Here is an 18057-nt window from a genome sequence, read left to right on the forward strand (position 1 = left end):
CGCGGCGCAGATATCATAATCTCATGATGGACGCTGCGCTCCTTCTTCAAGGGATTAAAACATGACGGAGAATTAGTGCTGTGGATCTAAAATCATCTTCATCGTTTTAATTCCCATTTTCATCTGGAAATCTGAGTTTGATCAAAATACACAAAATCATATTGTTATAGAATATCGCTATTGTTAATAATAACAAAATAAAAGTACAGATTTGTGTCTCCTCCTCTGCGGAGTTTATAGCCTACTAATGTATCATACTTGACCACAATTTGATTAACTCTATAATCTTTATAATAATAATAATGATTAAAACTATGATATGAGTGTGTCTGTATCAGTACTCACTTTTACTTGAGTATTTATGTGTTTATAATGACCTTAAGTAGCCTTCTTTGTGGTGTTTTTGCCCCAGGTTTATAATCATTAGCCTCTTTTGTAAATTTATAGCAATTCACTTAATCCCATAATCCCATAATGGTATTTAATCCTCAATAAAAGGCTTTATTATATTCTTATATGCAGTAAATCTAAACGCCCAACTAAACTGTTTAACTAGAACATTTTGGGTGCATCTACTTTAGCCGATTTAAAAATATTCAAACTGCAATTTTAAGGTAGTTCCAACCCAGGGGTCGTGGCCCCACAAGGGGTCGAAAGATATACAAGATACAGTAATTAGGAGGGCTGGAAAACTGAATTCCTCTCAGTACTGAAGGATCTCTGCAGCTTGTTCCTCTCAGAGTTTAATGTTTTATCAGAGCGAGTGTGGGACCGAGATTCCTCAGTGTCACATTGCAGTAACCTGATCTCCGCTCAGCCCTTTTGTCCTCTGCCAAAAACAGGGATCAGAGTCAATTTTGCCTTTGAACTCGCTTTATTTCTGCTGCTGCTGTCTGCACCCGCCAACTATTCATAACCAATCAAGATGCAGTTACAGTGATGGAGGAAAGGATTTTAAAAATGTGGGTAAACTCTGACCTTTAATCGGTGATCAGGGAACTCCAACACAACCAGAGTACCAGCGTCATGGTGACACGTCAGCAAGAGCGTGTTGACAATTTAACTTTTCATTCCACAGAGTTCATATTGCCAAACTTGTGTTATACATTACATACTGGTAACATACTCTTGAAAGGCACGTATGTGTACATAGACTGTAATTAATAGTAAAATTACAAAATGAAAATCAGGATTGACCATGTCAGTTGCAACCCAGTATCAAGGCAAAATGTGAAATAGACACACCGGTCCACTACTGCAAAACGTGAAATAGACACGCCAGTCCACTACAGCAAAACGTGAAATAGACACACCGGTCCGCTGCATGTTCACAGCCATGTGATTTACAGTAAAATTTTACTTTCAGGAAAAAGAGCGTGGTTGGGGTTTGGAAACAAAAAAACAACTGAAGAACAACATCGTCACCCCCTGTATTCAAACCTCTGCTTCCTGCATGTCAGTCTCTGATTCACGCCAGCAGGCCACTCCTCCTGCCTTCTAATACCCACAAAAAATGTTGTTTGTAGTTGGTCACACGATTCTTCGTAACGTTACCTTTACGTGTGTCTAAGTTTCACGCTTACAAAATGTGAAACTGTCACGCCTAGAGAGGCCAAAGCGTGGCTATCTCACGTTTTGCTGTCATGGACCGGCGTGTCTATTTCACGCTTTGCTGTGATACTGAACATATAAGGATACAGACCCGTGTGTTAGACAAAACGGTAAGCAACAGATTACATCTTGAAGTTCCTGCTTGTCAACACCAAAGTCATTACAGGCAGTTTGATCAGTTGGACTATTTCCACAATTTTCATTGCCTCCTTCTACAGTCTGTTTTCTCTCCTCCCTGCCACCAAATCCTATTAAATCAGCTGCTGCAACAGCCTGATTCCCCCGCGGGACCAATAAAAGTTCCAACTTATCTCCATCTTACACTGAATCTCAACCTGCGTTGTGTCGGAGGATGGATGTGTAATTGGCTGAGCAAATCCTGCACAGGCAGTGTGAAGACGTTGCTTGTCTCTCGCTGTGGTTTGGCAATTCAAAATCCTGCGTTACACCTTCATAAACACATTTTGGAGGCAGCTGGTAACATCTGATGACGTGTGAAACCACAGCGAATGCAGGAATAATGAGTCGGAGAGAGGAGGGGGGATACCGGTCCTGCAGAGACCGCTTCAACACAACTTCAACTTCAGGCTTATAATTCTTCATTGTATGAATTAATAAAGAAACTATTCAATTCAGGAAAAACAGCTGGAGGAGCTCAAACTGAGGATTAAAGGAAAATGGATGTAAAGTTTCTTTAAAACACCTTGAAGGCTTCACTTTCGTTTTTTTTTTTTAATTTTTATTTTTTTTTTATTAAATCCTTTCAGACTTGCTGGAAAATCAACATAAATCACTGGTTTCAACACCCACACAGGCACATCCACTGCTATACAGGGTGAAAACGTATAATTCATGAAAGAGAATATTTCTGCTCCACAGATCAATACATGTGTTTGCATCTGCAGGCTGACTCATTGTGAGTGTTGGAGGCCCCAATAATTTTAGAGTAAAACGTTCAGAGAAGAGAAACTCAAACTTCTCTGGTTCAGCGTTGATGGAGGTTTCAGCTGCAACAGGTTGCAGGAAGTCCTCAGCAGCACTTCCTATGTAAACACTGCCTCCCGGTGTTCAGGTGGCAGTATTACACCTCTGTGGTCGACGGCTGGACTCACCTCATGTGGACATGGGGGGCATAAATCTGTTGTTGGGCTCCTGCTGACCCTCACTACACACCACTTTATTTCCTCAGTCATTAATCTGCAACAGTTAGTTTTATCATTGATGAATCATTTAAGTATTTTTTTTTTTAAACAAAACAATGGACTGGTAGCAGATTCTTAAATGTGAATATCAGCCAGGTTTCTGTATCAACATCTTTGAGTTTTAGAGAACTAAAGCAACACGAGCAAAGTGTTACTTACTGGACAAAAAAAACTGAAGCAGTTTGATAAAACTCAAGTTTGAGCTGAGACCTTAAAACTGGACCATTTTTTTTTTCTAATTAAAAATGTTTTTGTATGATGCTGCAATAAGCTTATTTTACCCATGTTGCACTCAAGAGCCCCAAACACAAATATAGCCCAGAACAAAAATAAACATTATCATAATATATATGGTGAGACAGAGGCTTCAAGATTTAACACCAAACATCACAACGAGAATTCAGCTTTCTAAAATATTTAAAGACATTTGGAGTCTAAAATGTGGAGAATCACTCAGTTTTAAAACAGTTATAAACAGTTTTCAAATGGTTAAAAACCATAAAAATGAAAAGGACAAAGTTTAAATATTTTTGACTGAATGTGAAGTAATTGAACTTAAACATAAGAAAATACAGTCAGACTGTATTTGGTAAATACTGTAAAACTAAACCTGCTCTTAATGAGGGGAAAGAACTGGATTTAAAATGACTTCACAGGATTTAATTCAAGCCCTCTGAAACCTCTTCAGACCTCCTCTGGACGTGCGAGCCTGGTAACAGGTGACTGTTCAGGACGGGCCTCGACAGTCGAGTCTCCAGTCGTTGTGTCCTAATGAGCGCAGACCTCAGGTTAATATCTAAACTATTGGAGCAGCCTTTAATTAATCAGCATTGACCACCAGATATCATGATGGTGTGCATCAAAACTTCGTCACCTCACCCAGCAGCTCGCCGACCTCCAGACGTCCTGTACAACATTATCCACTGATTTATGGGCTGCTATTTCCTGCAGGTGATTAATAGTATAAGTCTGTATAATGACCTGGTCACCCCGTATGTTTTGTCCTACTCTGAGTCTCGAGGGATTCTTTTTTTTTTTAAGAATAAGTACTCAGGAGTCACTCAGAACAAACACTTTATTCAGTACGCTGATTTTTACACTCTGAAACATCTCATTCCTCCTTCACTGCTGCTTTCGGTAAAACATCTTCTGTGTTGAACCACACAGCTTCACTGGTGCGACTAGTGATGATGGCTCGCTCGATGAACGGTCCTGATGGGAGGAAGAGGAGGAGAGAAGAAGAAAAACAGAGTCATCATTAAATGCAGTTCAGCCTGTTTTAGTGTGGAGGAATATGTAGGTGTGAACTGCAAAACACCAGCTCATTTTCAATTAACAGATTTTTTGTGAATCTATAAAATATCAAATAAAAGCAAAACTGGCAGTTATCTCTCAGAGGCTTTGTTTTGTCCAAATCAATCATCAACCATCAGTGATGTCATCATCCATCAGTGATGTCATCGTTGGTTTGTGAACGTTATGAATCCTCCAGTTCAGATTCTGTCCGTCACCATCTTGTTAGTTCGGAGTGGTTCGGAGCAGGAAGTGACCATATTTGGACGAGCTGGGGGAGGAGCCAGCGGTGGATCTGACCGACCTGATTGGAAACCTGACGATACTACGTCCCGCCCACCGGTAGCTGTAACCTGACTGCACCGCAGCCCTGTCAATCAAACAGACACGTCCCCAAAAACAGGTCTTCTTGAATCTTCTTTTCTAATGAATGAGGGATTATTTTCAGATGGACCTCCAGAAAACTAATAAGAAGGAGTGACTTTAGCTAACAACACCGAAATAACTGATGGACACATTTTATTCACTTTGGATTTGATGAGAGAAGTTGAATGGGAGTCTATGGAGCCGGAGGCTTTTTGGAGTCGACCTCTAGTGGCACTCGCTGGTATTGCAGCTGAAGACACTTCTGGATCGGAACCATTTTACAGACCTGGAAGCTACGAAGACGTTTATATCCAGTCTGTGATCCAAACATAAACAATTTATTACCATGAAGGGAAATAAATCCTCACGTGTAAGAAGCTGGAATCAATTAATATATTTTTACGGATAAGTCTTAAAAATAAAAGTTTCTTTAGATTGACAATAATTTCATAACTAAAGTCGTGCTTGAAAGTCCTTTCGAATTCTTATTTTTCTGCATAAATGACCTCAAACATCTTCAGATTTTCACAGCAGTCATCCTCTGTTACCACAGTCTAAACGGAAGTGTGCTCATTTTTGCAAATAAAATACTTTCTGGTTAGTGTTTGCTTTTTAATAAATTAACAAATTGTCAACAATTAAACCAAACATACACGGCAAAGACATGTTAAATATTTAAAGATGAAAATGAAAGGAGAATATAAAAAAAGGAGTTTGATAGATTTGTGAGATAATGTTGCCTTCACTCTCTCTTATTATTACATTAATTCCCTGCAGCCTTTTATTTCTCTCACGTATTTACTTTTAACTTCCTTATGAATAGTTATTTGAGCTTCATGTTCCCTGTCGTCTCCCGTTTTCTGCATTCAGGTCTTTATTTATCAGTGTGTTGTGCTTTTGTTATGAATAATTCCCAGAAGCCCCTTAGGGAGGGGGGGGGGGAGCATGTGGAGGGGGGGTTCGCTGTCACCCACACGTTGGATCTCTTATCTCTGTTTTTAAGTATTTCTCTGAGGTTCCCTCTTGTTTTTGCCCACGCTGCAGCCATTAGCTTCAGTCCAAATGACTCTTTAAAGACGTTAATGGGAATGAAGCATCTGATTCTAGTCAACAGTCAGTTTTCACATTTTCACGTCTTCTGATGCTCGATTTCTGCTGGCAGATGTAATTAAATTCTGCCCCGAGTCCTCGCCGCTGAACGGCTCTGTAATGTTTGCTGGCACCGACCCAAAGACGGGTCTCTGCTGATGAGGCCCGGGCGGCTCGATGTGCCGCCTTCGTCGCCAGATGAAGATTGCAGAGCGGTAATGATGCTCCGAGCGAGAGGTTTCGCTCAGCTCGCCGGAGCGCGGACGACCCCTGGTGGAGCCGAGCGCGTTCAGCGGAGCGTCGCCGCTTCCCGGTCTTCAACGGTGAAGAGTCCCACAGGGATCATCAACGGGCTAAAACTGCAACCACTCAGGTTTACTGTGAGCACTTCACACAGCAGCATCTGCTGCGAGAGCACCGAGGCCCGCTGGAGGTTCTGATCGCTCCCCAGCCGAGCGGAAGGCTTCGATAACGGACAGCGAGGACGCGTTCCTTTTCAGGATGTCTCAAAAACGTCGGCATGAAAACTGGTGGAAACTTTGACAACGAGCCCAGAAACAAGTGATTCCTTCTCGTTACGGCTCCAAACAGTTTTTGGAGGGTTTCGTTAGCCTGGTGCGAACCGGACCCAGTTTCACTGTGTGAATACGGGTCTGTCACCCTCCACAGAGAATCGTTTGTTCCATCCCATTGGGCGTAGAGCTCCGGTTCATATTAACCAATCAGGATGCACCGAAACCGGCCGGCACTCTGCCACGGTGACCTACGACCCGTCTGCTCCGACTGTCGCTCACAAATTCAGTTTAGAAGAATTCAGTCTGAAAACTCAGCTCGTCTGCAGCCACTCTGAAGGGCTGAACCTGGTCACGCTGCTGTTTAAAAACCCGCTCAGTAAACCCCCTCTAGTGGACACGGCAGGTAGCTGTAGGGGAGGCGGAGTGTCGGCCGGCTTAAGCGCGAGCTGATTGGTTAAAATTAATCAGAGGTCTACGACCACTAGCAAGGAACGTCTGCAAACGGTCCTCTATGGAGGGCGGACCGACGCACATTCACACATGAAATGGGGTTCTGGTTCCCACCGGGCCACCGACCTCCGGCCCGCGTCCACCATATTTAATATGCGTCCACAACATATTTTAAAAGTTGTTTTAATGAATGTTCAGCACCTCGTCAAGCTGAACGTTTGGCTTATTTTTTACGGTCAGCAAGAGTTAAAAAATATTAACGCTGCGCTCGTCACTGTCACCAGACGTCCAATCACAGTGAAGGAGGGGCGGGACAAAAGCTGTTAACCACCGATACTAATCTCTGATTGGTTCACAGAAGAAAATTGAAGATGTGAGTGACAGTCAGAGAAGCCGGGCTACAGTTTCCTGCCGCTGGGAGCCTCTAAATAAAACCAATGTGACACTGATATGATATCATTGTTTAGAAATGCATCATTTGTGGATTCAGATTAAAAATGTGTTGAAATGTATTATTAAAATGACACAATGGTGGAGTTGTGCCTGTTTTTTGATTTGCAGTCTCGGGGCTTTCGTCCTCTGAAAAGTTTCACACATCGTTTTTTCCTGCACACGTTAAAGCAGCAGGTTTGTTTCAGGAAGCAGCAGCGAGCCCACCTGGAGACCAATTAGCAGGTTTGGAGGGGACTCAAATGAAGCCGGGGAGTTGTACGATTTTATGAGTTCTGCTGAAGCAACAGTCACCGCAGAGAGACTCGAGCTGTAAGGGAAAGTAAAGAGTTTGCTGCAGGTCAGAAGGGGTCGCCGGTTTTACAGCGTCTTCAGTGTTTCTGAAAGCTCAGCAGTTTACTTCAACGCGGGCACCGTTAATGATATTTTATTTAGCAGGCTCAGAATCAATTATTTTTTAGATCATTGAAGCCTCTCGCTGTAATGAGACTCCATTAGCTGATGATTACACTCTGCATCTTATTATTGAAGTGGAGAAAATGGACAGAAATGAATGAGTGAAGTAAATGGTAAAAGGTAAATGGTCTGTACTTGTATAGTTTTATCACCTTTTGGTCTCAAAGTGCTTTAACATGGTTTTTCCATTCACACACTAATGAGACAGATCACCATGCAAGGTGCTGCCATCAGGAGAACATTCACACAGCGATGGTACACCATCGGGAGCAACTTAGGATTCAGTGTCTTGCTCAAGGACACTTAGGCATGTGGACAGGAGGAGCTGGGGATTGAACCACCAACCTTCTGATTACTGTTCAACCCACTCTACCGTCTGAACCACAGCCTCCCAAACTTACTGGAAAAAGCTGCTAAATCTTCTGGAACTCTTCAACTTCTCTGGTCTGATAAATATCAGCACAAAGGAAAACTAACTGCCTCCCTTTTAAGTTTCATGAATGCACTCCATTTTGATTTATGGTATAAAAATCAGCAGATCATAACTTGCTGGAGTTCACAGCGAACATTAAGACCTGCTGTTGGATCACATCGAGACTGAAGTGTCGATCTGATCTGAACAAGCTGCTCTTATTTGTGCACAAACACTTTATGTTAATGAAATAATAAAAAAAGAGATCAAATCCGACGCGTTTTCTGCTCATCGTTTCAGAAAGTTACAGAAATAGTTGGTCACTGATCTGGATTACGAGGTTAAAATGTGCAGTGAAAAGTGGCGACTGGTTTGAACAATAAAAATAAAAAGCTCTAAGAGTCACCTCACCTTACCTTGTATGTAGTGATCGTGGTGGAGGACACTAAGTACTATATATTTGATATAATATACTATTGGAGGCCTGTGATGAGTCGGCGTGTGGAGAACGTCATCTGGCAGCACGTCCAAGTTACGAAGGGAACTGGGATATTTTTGGGATTATTCCTGGATTAACTGGAAAATGGGATTCTATCTTGTGGACGGACGGCGGTGAAGATCTGCGTAGCTTCTATTTGTGTCGTTGAACCGCGGCGTCTCGTCACATTTCACCAGCCATCACTTTGTTTTGGGGACTTCTTCAGAAGGACAGAAGGATCCGTTTAAATTCACTTACTTTGGGAATATATCAAAATATTAAAGGGGTTTTGGGGAAAATTCGGTGTAATAATTCTGTGATCGGGACGGCGTTGTTGTTCAGGAGGTCAGTCGGCGGCGTTCATTCACAGTGTATCAGTTCTGCCAGTTCCTTAGAAATTAGCGTTGTAACTTTCCCCTTAAAAATCTTTAAATCCCATGAATTGTTTCAAATGTGAGAATAAATATTCACTGTGATGAAATACACAATTTAGGACTGGATCATATTTTATAGTTCCAAAATTACAACCCAGTTTCCAAAAGAGTTGGGATGCTGTGAAAACTGTAAATAAAAACATAAGGTGAAGATTTGCAAATCATGTGAACCTAAAATCATGTTACTGATCTGTTGCCATGGTAACCGAATTAGTTGAGATGTTCCACCAGGTGTTTTTTTTCTACCATTACATAACTTTTCCAGTCTTTCAATGCCCCCGACTCAACGTTCTTAAGAAGAGTTGCTGCCATCAAATTCAAAATGAGCATATGTTTTTTTTATAAAACAATACAATTTCTCAATTTCAGCATTTGATATGTTGTTATTGGTTTATTCTAAATTAAATATGGGTTTATGTAATTTACAAATCATTGCATTCTGGTTTTATTTACATTTTATACAGCGTCACTTTTGATAGAAACGGGGTTGTATTAGAAACCAATTGATCCAAACTTCTCCAACAGAGCAGCACAGTATTCAAACTGTTCAGCAGCAATGTGAATTGAAAATGGCCGCAAGTAAATAGATGCTAACATTGAGGAGAAAGGTTTGAAGGGCATCTTTGTGCATTTCATTACAAACTGACCCCAGCATGTGGTTATTTAATAACCTCGGTATGTCAGTCACCTGTTGAGAACATGTCTTGTTCTTCAGTCGGTCTCTGGGTCCACTTGATGGATGACCGCTTGTGAATTTCTTCCAACAGTTTTTCTCTAGTGTGTTTTGTTGTTTTAATAAAGTGTTAAACTACAAGAAAGGTAACTGAACTGCCCACTTTCATTTCTCAGGTAAAAATATAAAGTTTATAACACTTCACTCAGAAAGTGTAACAGTGAACATCAGCTGGCTGGGACGCTGCTAAACGTCTCTGCTGTCTGCAGAGCTGGAAGCTGAACCGAGGAGGGAAATCAAACGCAGCCAGCAGATGAAAGCTGGCACGACTTGAAGGCTTCTCCTCTAACAAACGTTCAAGTGAATAAAAATCTATCAACGTGCTCCTTCATCAGGAGGAGCTGTCCAAACAGTTTCACCGTGACAGAACTGAAGTGATTCAGTGTGAGTGGTGGAGCTCAGAAACTCTGCTGCTTGTTGTTGTTGTTGTTGGTAAACGTACCCAAATGAGCCGGTCGGTGCGAACAAACGTCAGTCAGGATTGTCTGCAGGTTGGCGAAGATGTGTTCACTGGACATGTCGAGCTGCGCAGAGGAAACAGCATGAAAGTTACTTTAACAACTGCAACTACACAAAATACATTTCATATTAAATGTTTCTTTATCTTTTTTAAATAGAAAATATGTACAACCCAGTTCCTTAAAAAGTTGGGATGCAGTTTGAAATGTAAATAAAAACAGATTGTGATGATTTGCAAATCCCATAAACCCATATTTGATTAAAAATAGACCAAAGACAACATATCAAGTGTTGAAACTGAGAAATGTTATTGTTTTATGAAAAATATGTGCTCATTATGAATGTGATGGCAGCAACACATCTCATATTTGCGAGGAGACCAGTTGTTGGAGTTTTGGAAGTGAAATCTGAGCTAAACTACGAGTCATGGAATGAAAAATATGACAAAGTAGACCCTGAACTGTTAAGCAGCTGAAATTAGGCAAGAATGGGACCACATTTCACTTCCAAAACTCCAGAAACTGGTCTGTTTAATCCCCAAACATTTACAGAGTGTTGTTAAAAGAAGAAGTGATACAGCACAGTGGTAAACATGAACCTATACCAACTTATCTTTGAGACGTGTTGCTGTCATCAAATTCAAAATGAGCACAGTGTGAGGGGGGGGGGGCATCACCAGCTGAAACTCTATTACAGAGTTTTGCTATTAAAAATGACTTTATTTCAAATTGTGGCCTTTTGGAAGCTCAAACGTAGAAGCACTCAAACTGGGAAAAAGAAACGATTGTGAAGCTGATTTAAAATGTATTTCATGCATAAAAACACCCCAACGTTACTGCAGTCTTCTTCAGGGTGCACTGATTTTATGGTTCTGTTACTGTGGGAATAAAAACGTGCTTTTCTTTCTTCTTTTTTAATCTGGATTTTTTTTTTCTTTATCTTTGGTGCACTACAACTTGCAAACTTTAAAACATAAAACAGCCTCGTCCCCGGACACTGAAAACTTCCTCTGCTGTTTCTGTTGTGTGTTGCTTCACTCGGACCTCAGATGTAATAATCACAGCTCGTGTTGGGGGCGGTTGGTTCTGACGTACCGTGGCTATCTGGGTCCTGATGAAGCAGTCGTTGTCCACCAGGTATTCATGACCCGTTTTAAACAGCTCCAACATCTTGGGAATGTTGATGCTGACTGAGCCTGAGAGTCAACGGACAGGGACAAAAAAAAAAAAGCAACTCAATGAGTGACAGATATCAACAAAGCAACAACAACACTTTGAAATCCTTGTTGTCAAAGTCTGATATTTTTTGAGAAAAAAAAGCAGATTTAAGTTGAAGTCAAGCTTCAATTTGGAAAAAAACACCTCAGGAAATCCGTTTTAATCTTCAGCTTACCTCTCTTGCTCTTCGGAAACTTCTTCCTCAGTTTATTTTTCAGCGGTACGAGCTTGGGCAGGATGTCTGGAACCGCTACGTAGAAGTCTGCTGAGATCTCATCATCCAGGATCTGGAAACAAATGAAATCTGATCACATCTGGTTCAAGTTTAAGTTGACGTGACATTTATACACCAATAAAGACTGAAGTGCACGCCATGAATGGTCCAAACAGTTGGACACAGGTTTACAGGTTGTTTACATCATCCTGTTGGTTTAACAACATCCGTCTGGATTCTTCTTGTTTGTCTAGCTTGTTGCCTTTTTCCTGCTTGACATAAAAATGTATTTTTTTTTATAATGATGACTTTATTAAAGCTGATGTATACAGTGATGCTTCCAGTCATGTAATACGTGTTGACTTGTTTTACTGCCAGTGTAATTTGGATGTACAGTAGTCACCGTTTGAAATGTTGTTGCCAGAGAATTAAAAAAAAAAAAAAAAAAAACACTTGACCAGAAATTTTCTTCAACAACAAAAAACTAACTACAGCATTAAAAACAGAAAGTTGTTTAGATGTAGACAGTAAAAAGAAAAACAAAATATCAGCTTAAGCATGAAGTTCATGTCCAGAAAGAATAAAGGCCCAAAAAATACAGCATTATTGAGGGAGTTTGATAAACACACACAAAAAAAGTTTCAAATAAACTCTGTGATCGGCCTGAAATATCCTGATGGGGGCTCCTTTAATATGCAACTATAAACCCCGATACACATCACCTGGTTATAATCTGTTTTACACCGAACCTGCTGACAGTTATTGACCAACATGTCTGTAGATTCCAACACGTGCAATAAGTCAACGTCAGCTGGGCTGTTTTATTGTTGCAGCTCTCTAGCGAGACGTTTCTGATCAGCTGCTGTCCAGCTGCTGTCCAGAACCGGAGGGACGACGTGGAGGACGGGAGTTCATAAACCGACCTCACGCTCCCAGAGAGTTTTAACGTTTCCCTGGAGGGACGAAATAAAGGAAAAAGAAGGAAAACGTGCGGTCGTGCGTTTGACCGACTCACCGGCTGAATGAGCTCCAGTCCTCCGGCACACACCGCCCCGCTCGCCCGGGCAGCTTCGGCTTGATTAGCATCCTGCAGAGAGAGACGGAGACGCCGTCGGCCATTTACAATCTGATTTGGGAGCGCCGCCGTCTGGCGGACCCCTCCGGGGTCATTCATTACGCTCGTTAACGTGCACATCTGAGTTACAACCCACAACCTGCGCCGCTCGACAGGAATATTCATCAAATCCTGCTCGTAGGGCTGCGTGATAAAAAGCGTCTCGTTCATTACACACAAACAGGGTGACAAATACAAGGTGCTGCCGCGGCACGTCTGAGTCATGCTCACATGAAATTAAAACCATTCATCAACAACAGACACACAACTGGCTGTAAAATGAAGATTCAGTGCGGCTGCAGGAGACGGATGTCCTCACCTCGGTGAAAACTAAGACTTCGTTCATCTCCGTCTTGAAGGGGTGCGGGAGGTGCACGGTGCTGACGAACAGGTCCACCTTCTTCTGCGAGGACAAAACACATTTCTGATGTTACGGCTATCAGCACGCAGCAGGAAAATATTAGATCTGGAAGGAAAATACGGGTGAAATGTCGATCGTAGACGGAGCGGAGATAATCGAGCTTCAAGCGATCACAGCAGCACTTTAAACTATCTTTTCTCCGGAGTGTTCATCGTTCGTGATGCAGAGGAACCGACGGCACAGCAGCTCTGATGTGGAAACACACTCGGGAGGTTTTTATTCCTCCGTGTCACACTGCTTTTAACTGATTAACCAAAAAAACACGTGTTGCAGAGTTCGATGCTGCTGCTCGAAAATATGTGAAGCCTTTTAGGATTTTCATTGTTTCTGCATCAATATGAATGAAAACATCCCAAAGAGAATCCAGTCAAACTGATGAGACAAAGATATTAAACTTTACACTGATTTAAGGAGGAAAATGATCCGGTATTACAAATCTGTGAGACACAAACCTCCAAGTTTATAAGGTAACTTTAAAAATCTAAGTCAGGTGTTTTCAGTCAGTGGGAGGAGGATGATGTTGATGTTGATGATGTTGATGTTGATGATGATGATGATGATGATGTGAGCAACAACTCGCACCTATTTTATTTAAAGAACAGGGATCCATCAAAGTCTGAGCTTCACAACAGTTTGTGGATCTCTAAAGAGTTTGAACCACAGCCAGACAGATTGTGTACGAACCTCCGACTGTATATAAAAGTGTTCGTAGCTTCAGGTCTGTAAAATGGTTCTGATCCAGAAGTGTCTTCAGCTGCAACACCACCGAGTGCCACTAGAGGTCGGCTCCAAAAAGCCTCCGGCTCCATAGACTCCCATTCAAATAGTCTCATAAAATTCTCTTATCTCTGTTGAGGTAACTCTCACCATCAGCACTGAGCTCAGCGGGATCTTCTACTGTTGGTGGGTTAGGGTTAGAGTTAGGGTTAGAGTTAGGGTTAGAGTTAGGGTTAGAGTTAGGGTTAGAGTTAGGGTTAGAGTTAGGGTTAGAGTTAGGGTTAGGGGCCTTGATGTGTTTCTAGCTCTGATCTCAAACATCACCTGCTCCAGAGCTGTTTACGTCTGCAGCATAAAACCCTGAATAAACCTGAAGTTTAGAGGCAGTTTATCCACCGTTCCTGTCCTCTCACTCCCTCTCACGTCCTCTCACGTCCTCTTTCTCCCTCTCACGTCCTCTCACTCCCTCTCACGTCCTCTCACTCCCTCTCACGTCCTCTCACGTCCTCTCACTCCCTCTCACGTCCTCTCACGTCCTCTCACTCCCTCTCACGTCCTCTCACTCCCTCTCACTCTCTCTCACGTCCTCTCAATCAACTATAAAGAGTATAATAAGGTTTATAGAAATCCATTCACTCAGTTACCTTTTTCTCCAGCTTCATGTCGAGCTTCAGGTCGACGTAGACGGGCTGATCGTGGGGAGTGAAGTCCAACACCTGAAACTTCTTCAGCAGGCCGACGGCGTGGGCGGCGCCGTGGAGCGTCCTGGGGTAGTGCCTCATCACGTACACGTCGTCCACGGGCGCCCACGCCGTTTTACCGAAAGGCTTGTGCCTGTCCTTGTCGTCGATGACCCTCTTCTCTTTCTTCACCTCCTTCGCTGCGTCTTCTTTTTTGTCTTTCTTTCGCGCCCTAACGGTCAACAGAGGAGACGTTAAAAACCGAGGAGCCGCTTCGGTCTTCTTTGAACGACACGCCGTGAAACCAAAGATTCCTCCTGAAGTCAGAAAACCGTCCTGGACGAGGAGCTTCCAGCTGTTTTTATTTGTGAACTCACCTGACGGCCGCAAACGTCCTGACGGGCTGCGTCCTCCTCGCTGACAGCGGTGCAGCTGTGTAGGTGGGACCCCCCCCACTCAGCAGCTGCTTCTGACATCCCGATAAAACTGGAGAAAGAAATAAACAGACGGACGTGACGACCTCCGTTCACCAGACAGACGCTGCTGTCTTTCTCTGGGACACGGCATCAAACTATTTACAACAATTCAAGACATGTTTTTGGGGAGGATTTTATAAATTTGAACTTTGTGCACCAGAAGCGTGTTTGATTTCACCGGAGGACGCCGTGCGAGCTGACGACGGGCGTTTTGTAGTACTTGGCAGGAGTTTATCTGCAGCGCAGCGGGAGCGGCGGGTTTATCTCTGCCGGAGGCGCAGCACATCCGGTGTTTGTGTTATTGGCATGAAACACTAAAATAATCTGCTAACATTTGCTGGTGGAGGAGAAACGATCCGCCGGGTGCCAAGCGCTGTTTCATCAAGATGTCAGTGAGCTCATTGATTTACAAGTCAAAATATGTTTAAACTTCATCGTCGGTTCCGGTTGCTTTGAAGTGTGAAGCTTCAGAAGCCTCCGTCTGAATGCTGTTGTGTTGTAGATGTTGTGATGCCTGCAGGGAAAAGACGGATCACTCTATCAAAAGCATCTGAGCCTGCTGCTGTTGCACGTGAACAAAGCTTTGTTGCTTGATCAACGTCAGCACCTGAGTTACAAACATTTCTGTGACCACCGGGACGATCGCATCTGTGATTTCACCGCCGACCGGAGGAGCAGAGGGCGCACGTCCAACTCACATTTTAGGCAGAAAGATGTCGCACGGAGACAAATCTGCTGAGCAAGAGAAAGTAAAGGGGAAAACGATTCTGCTGCTCTCAGCAGAACTCGGTGTTGACAGTCTGACTCTGGGGGACGAATTCACTGTGACACACCCCCGCCAAAGTCAAAAGCCCAATCCCCATGTCCACCCTGAGCCCAGAACCCTAACCCCTTAAACCCTTAAACCCTGAATCCAGAACCCTTAAACCCTGAACCCTTAAACCCATAAACCCTGAACCCTTAAACCCTGAACCCTTAAACCCATAAACCCTGAACCCTTAAACCCATAAACCCATAAACCCTGAACCCTTATACCCTGAACCCTTAAACCCATAAACCCATAAACCCTTAAACCCTGAACCCTTAAACCCTGAACCCTTAAACCCATAAACCCTTAAACCCATAAACCCATAAACCCTGAACCCTAAACCCTTAAACCCTGAACCCTTAAACCCTGAATCCTTAAACCCTGAACCCTTAAACCCATAAACCCTGAACCCTTAAACCCTGAACCCTTAAACCCTTATACCCTGAACCCTTAAACCCTGAACCCATAAACCCTGAACCCATAAACCCTTAAACCCTGAACCCTTAAACCCTGAACCCTTAAACCCATAAACCCTGAACCCTTAAACCCTGAACCCTTAAACCCTGAACCCTTAAACCCTTATACCCTGAACCCTTAAACCCTGACGTCACTTCTAACATCCTCCATGTTTAGTTTGTTTACGTTACCAGCTGGAGCCGACCTTATTGGAGAGAAGACGACCTGTTTTTATAGGTCCCGGATTTTGCTATGAACTGTGGGTAATTCTCTCAGGCAAAGGCTGCAGAAATGTGGACTTACGAAAGAGTGCTTAAAGGGCTCAAAATATATAATAATACGTTTATTATTATGTACAAAAGCGACTCACACTTTGTTTTAATTATTTAGCAGCTGAACCTGCAGTTACAAATCTGAAGTTCAGATGACGAAACCTGTTATTATCATGCTATGCATTTAATCATTGCTGTTACATCTTAAATCCGTTAATATAATATAGTACATATAATACTCCAGAAACGTTTAAATACGACAGCTTCGTTACCACGAGAGCTGCGTCACTAATTTAAGACGCATCTGGTTCATACAGCGAACGAGGGGCTCAAATATCATATATCATGTGATATAATGTGATATAATGTGATATAATGTGATATGTTGACTGATGAGAGGAATGTGTGAGTATGAACAACGAGACAACGATGAGTTGTGTTTGAAGACGTTAAAATGAGGAACAGCTGCTGCAAGGCTTCAGCGGATTTATGTCGTTCTTCAAACGAACCCAGGAACCAAACAGAAAATCTAACACGACAAAGAAACGGACCGCAAAACAAACACAGGTTGTGTATTTTGCTGCCAGTTATAAGGACGTAATTTATTTAAAATCAACTGACCTCTCCACACGGTCCGCGTGCAAGTTGCCATTTCTGGGAATTACACTGGTTCGTGTGGAAACAGCGGCGCATTAAAACAGTTCCGCATGAGAATACAAACAAAATGTCCCATTTAAAAATGAACAGTCTGCAGTCACTTGCCTTTTTTAAACACACGAATCTTGCACTCAAATAAAAGGTATCACTAAGGATTGCGTAGGGTAAACGTTCATACTCGGCACTCTTATCAAGCTTTATTTATTGCTTAGCCTACTTACGGTAAAATATTGTACATATAGGAATGTATATTTTAAATCTTTTGACAAAATAGGGAAAACAAAAATGTCATTGAACGAGTCAATTTCCTGGTTAGATTAATGTATTACTGAATGTTCCCACCAAAAATATGAATCATTTTATGCAATACACGTATTTGTTTAACGGAGTTTGCCAGTATATATACACGCACATGTCAACACAAGTATGCCTTCACACCACCGCTGGATGCCTTGCAGACTCGCTCTTTTCCCGGTTGCATGTCTCCAGCTGCAGCCGTCAGACTCGCTCTTTTCCCGGTTGCATGTCTCCAGCTGCAGCCATTAGACTCGCTCTTTTCCCGGTTGCATGTCTCCAGCTGCAGCCGTCAGACTCGCTCTTTTCCCGGCTGCATGTCTCCAGCTGCAGCCGTTAGACTCGCTCTTTTCCCGGTTGCATGTCTCCAGCTGCAGCCGTGAGACTCGCTCTTTTCCCGGCTGCATGTCTCCAGCTGCAGCCGTTAGACTCGCTCTTTTCCCGGTTGCATGTCTCCAGCTGCAGCCGTCAGACTCGCTCTTTTCCCGGTTGCATGTCTCCAGCTGCAGCCGTCAGACTCGCTCTTTTCCCGGTTGCATGTCTCCAGCTGCAGCCGTCAGACTCGCTCTTTTCCCGGTTGCATGTCTCCAGCTGCAGCCGTGAGACTCGCTCTTTTCCCGGTTGCATGTCTCCAGCTGCAGCCGTCAGACTCGCTCTTTTCCCGGTTGCATGTCTCCAGCTGCAGCCGTGAGACTCGCTCTTTTCCCGGTTGCATGTCTCCAGCTGCAGCCGTTAGACTCGTGTAGTTTAATACGCGGGGGTGTGCCTGTGTGCGCACGCGCA

The 18057-nt window shown here is 43.1% G+C and overlaps 1 protein-coding gene across 1 annotated transcript; it reads right to left on the reverse strand.

Annotated features, from left to right (window-relative positions):
* Nucleotides 1–3870: 3870 nt before the first annotated feature.
* On the reverse strand, nucleotides 3871–18035 carry mrpl1 (mitochondrial ribosomal protein L1). Its single transcript, XM_069169399.1, has 9 exons — nucleotides 16945–18035; nucleotides 14689–14797; nucleotides 14276–14543; nucleotides 12813–12896; nucleotides 12395–12466; nucleotides 11341–11452; nucleotides 11043–11143; nucleotides 9932–10013; nucleotides 3871–4025 (listed from the first exon to the last, which is right to left on the reverse strand). Exons 1-9 carry the CDS (start codon nucleotides 16973–16975, stop codon nucleotides 3925–3927), a joined length of 960 nt encoding a protein of 319 aa, XP_069025500.1. The 5' UTR covers nucleotides 16976–18035; the 3' UTR covers nucleotides 3871–3924.
* Nucleotides 18036–18057: the final 22 nt, after the last annotated feature.

Source organism: Embiotoca jacksoni, unplaced genomic scaffold (genome assembly GCF_022577435.1).
Source record: "Embiotoca jacksoni isolate LCO1_2020_lvr unplaced genomic scaffold, fEmbJac1.0.p SCAF_44, whole genome shotgun sequence".
NCBI classification, from domain to species: Eukaryota; Metazoa; Chordata; class Actinopteri; family Embiotocidae; genus Embiotoca; species Embiotoca jacksoni.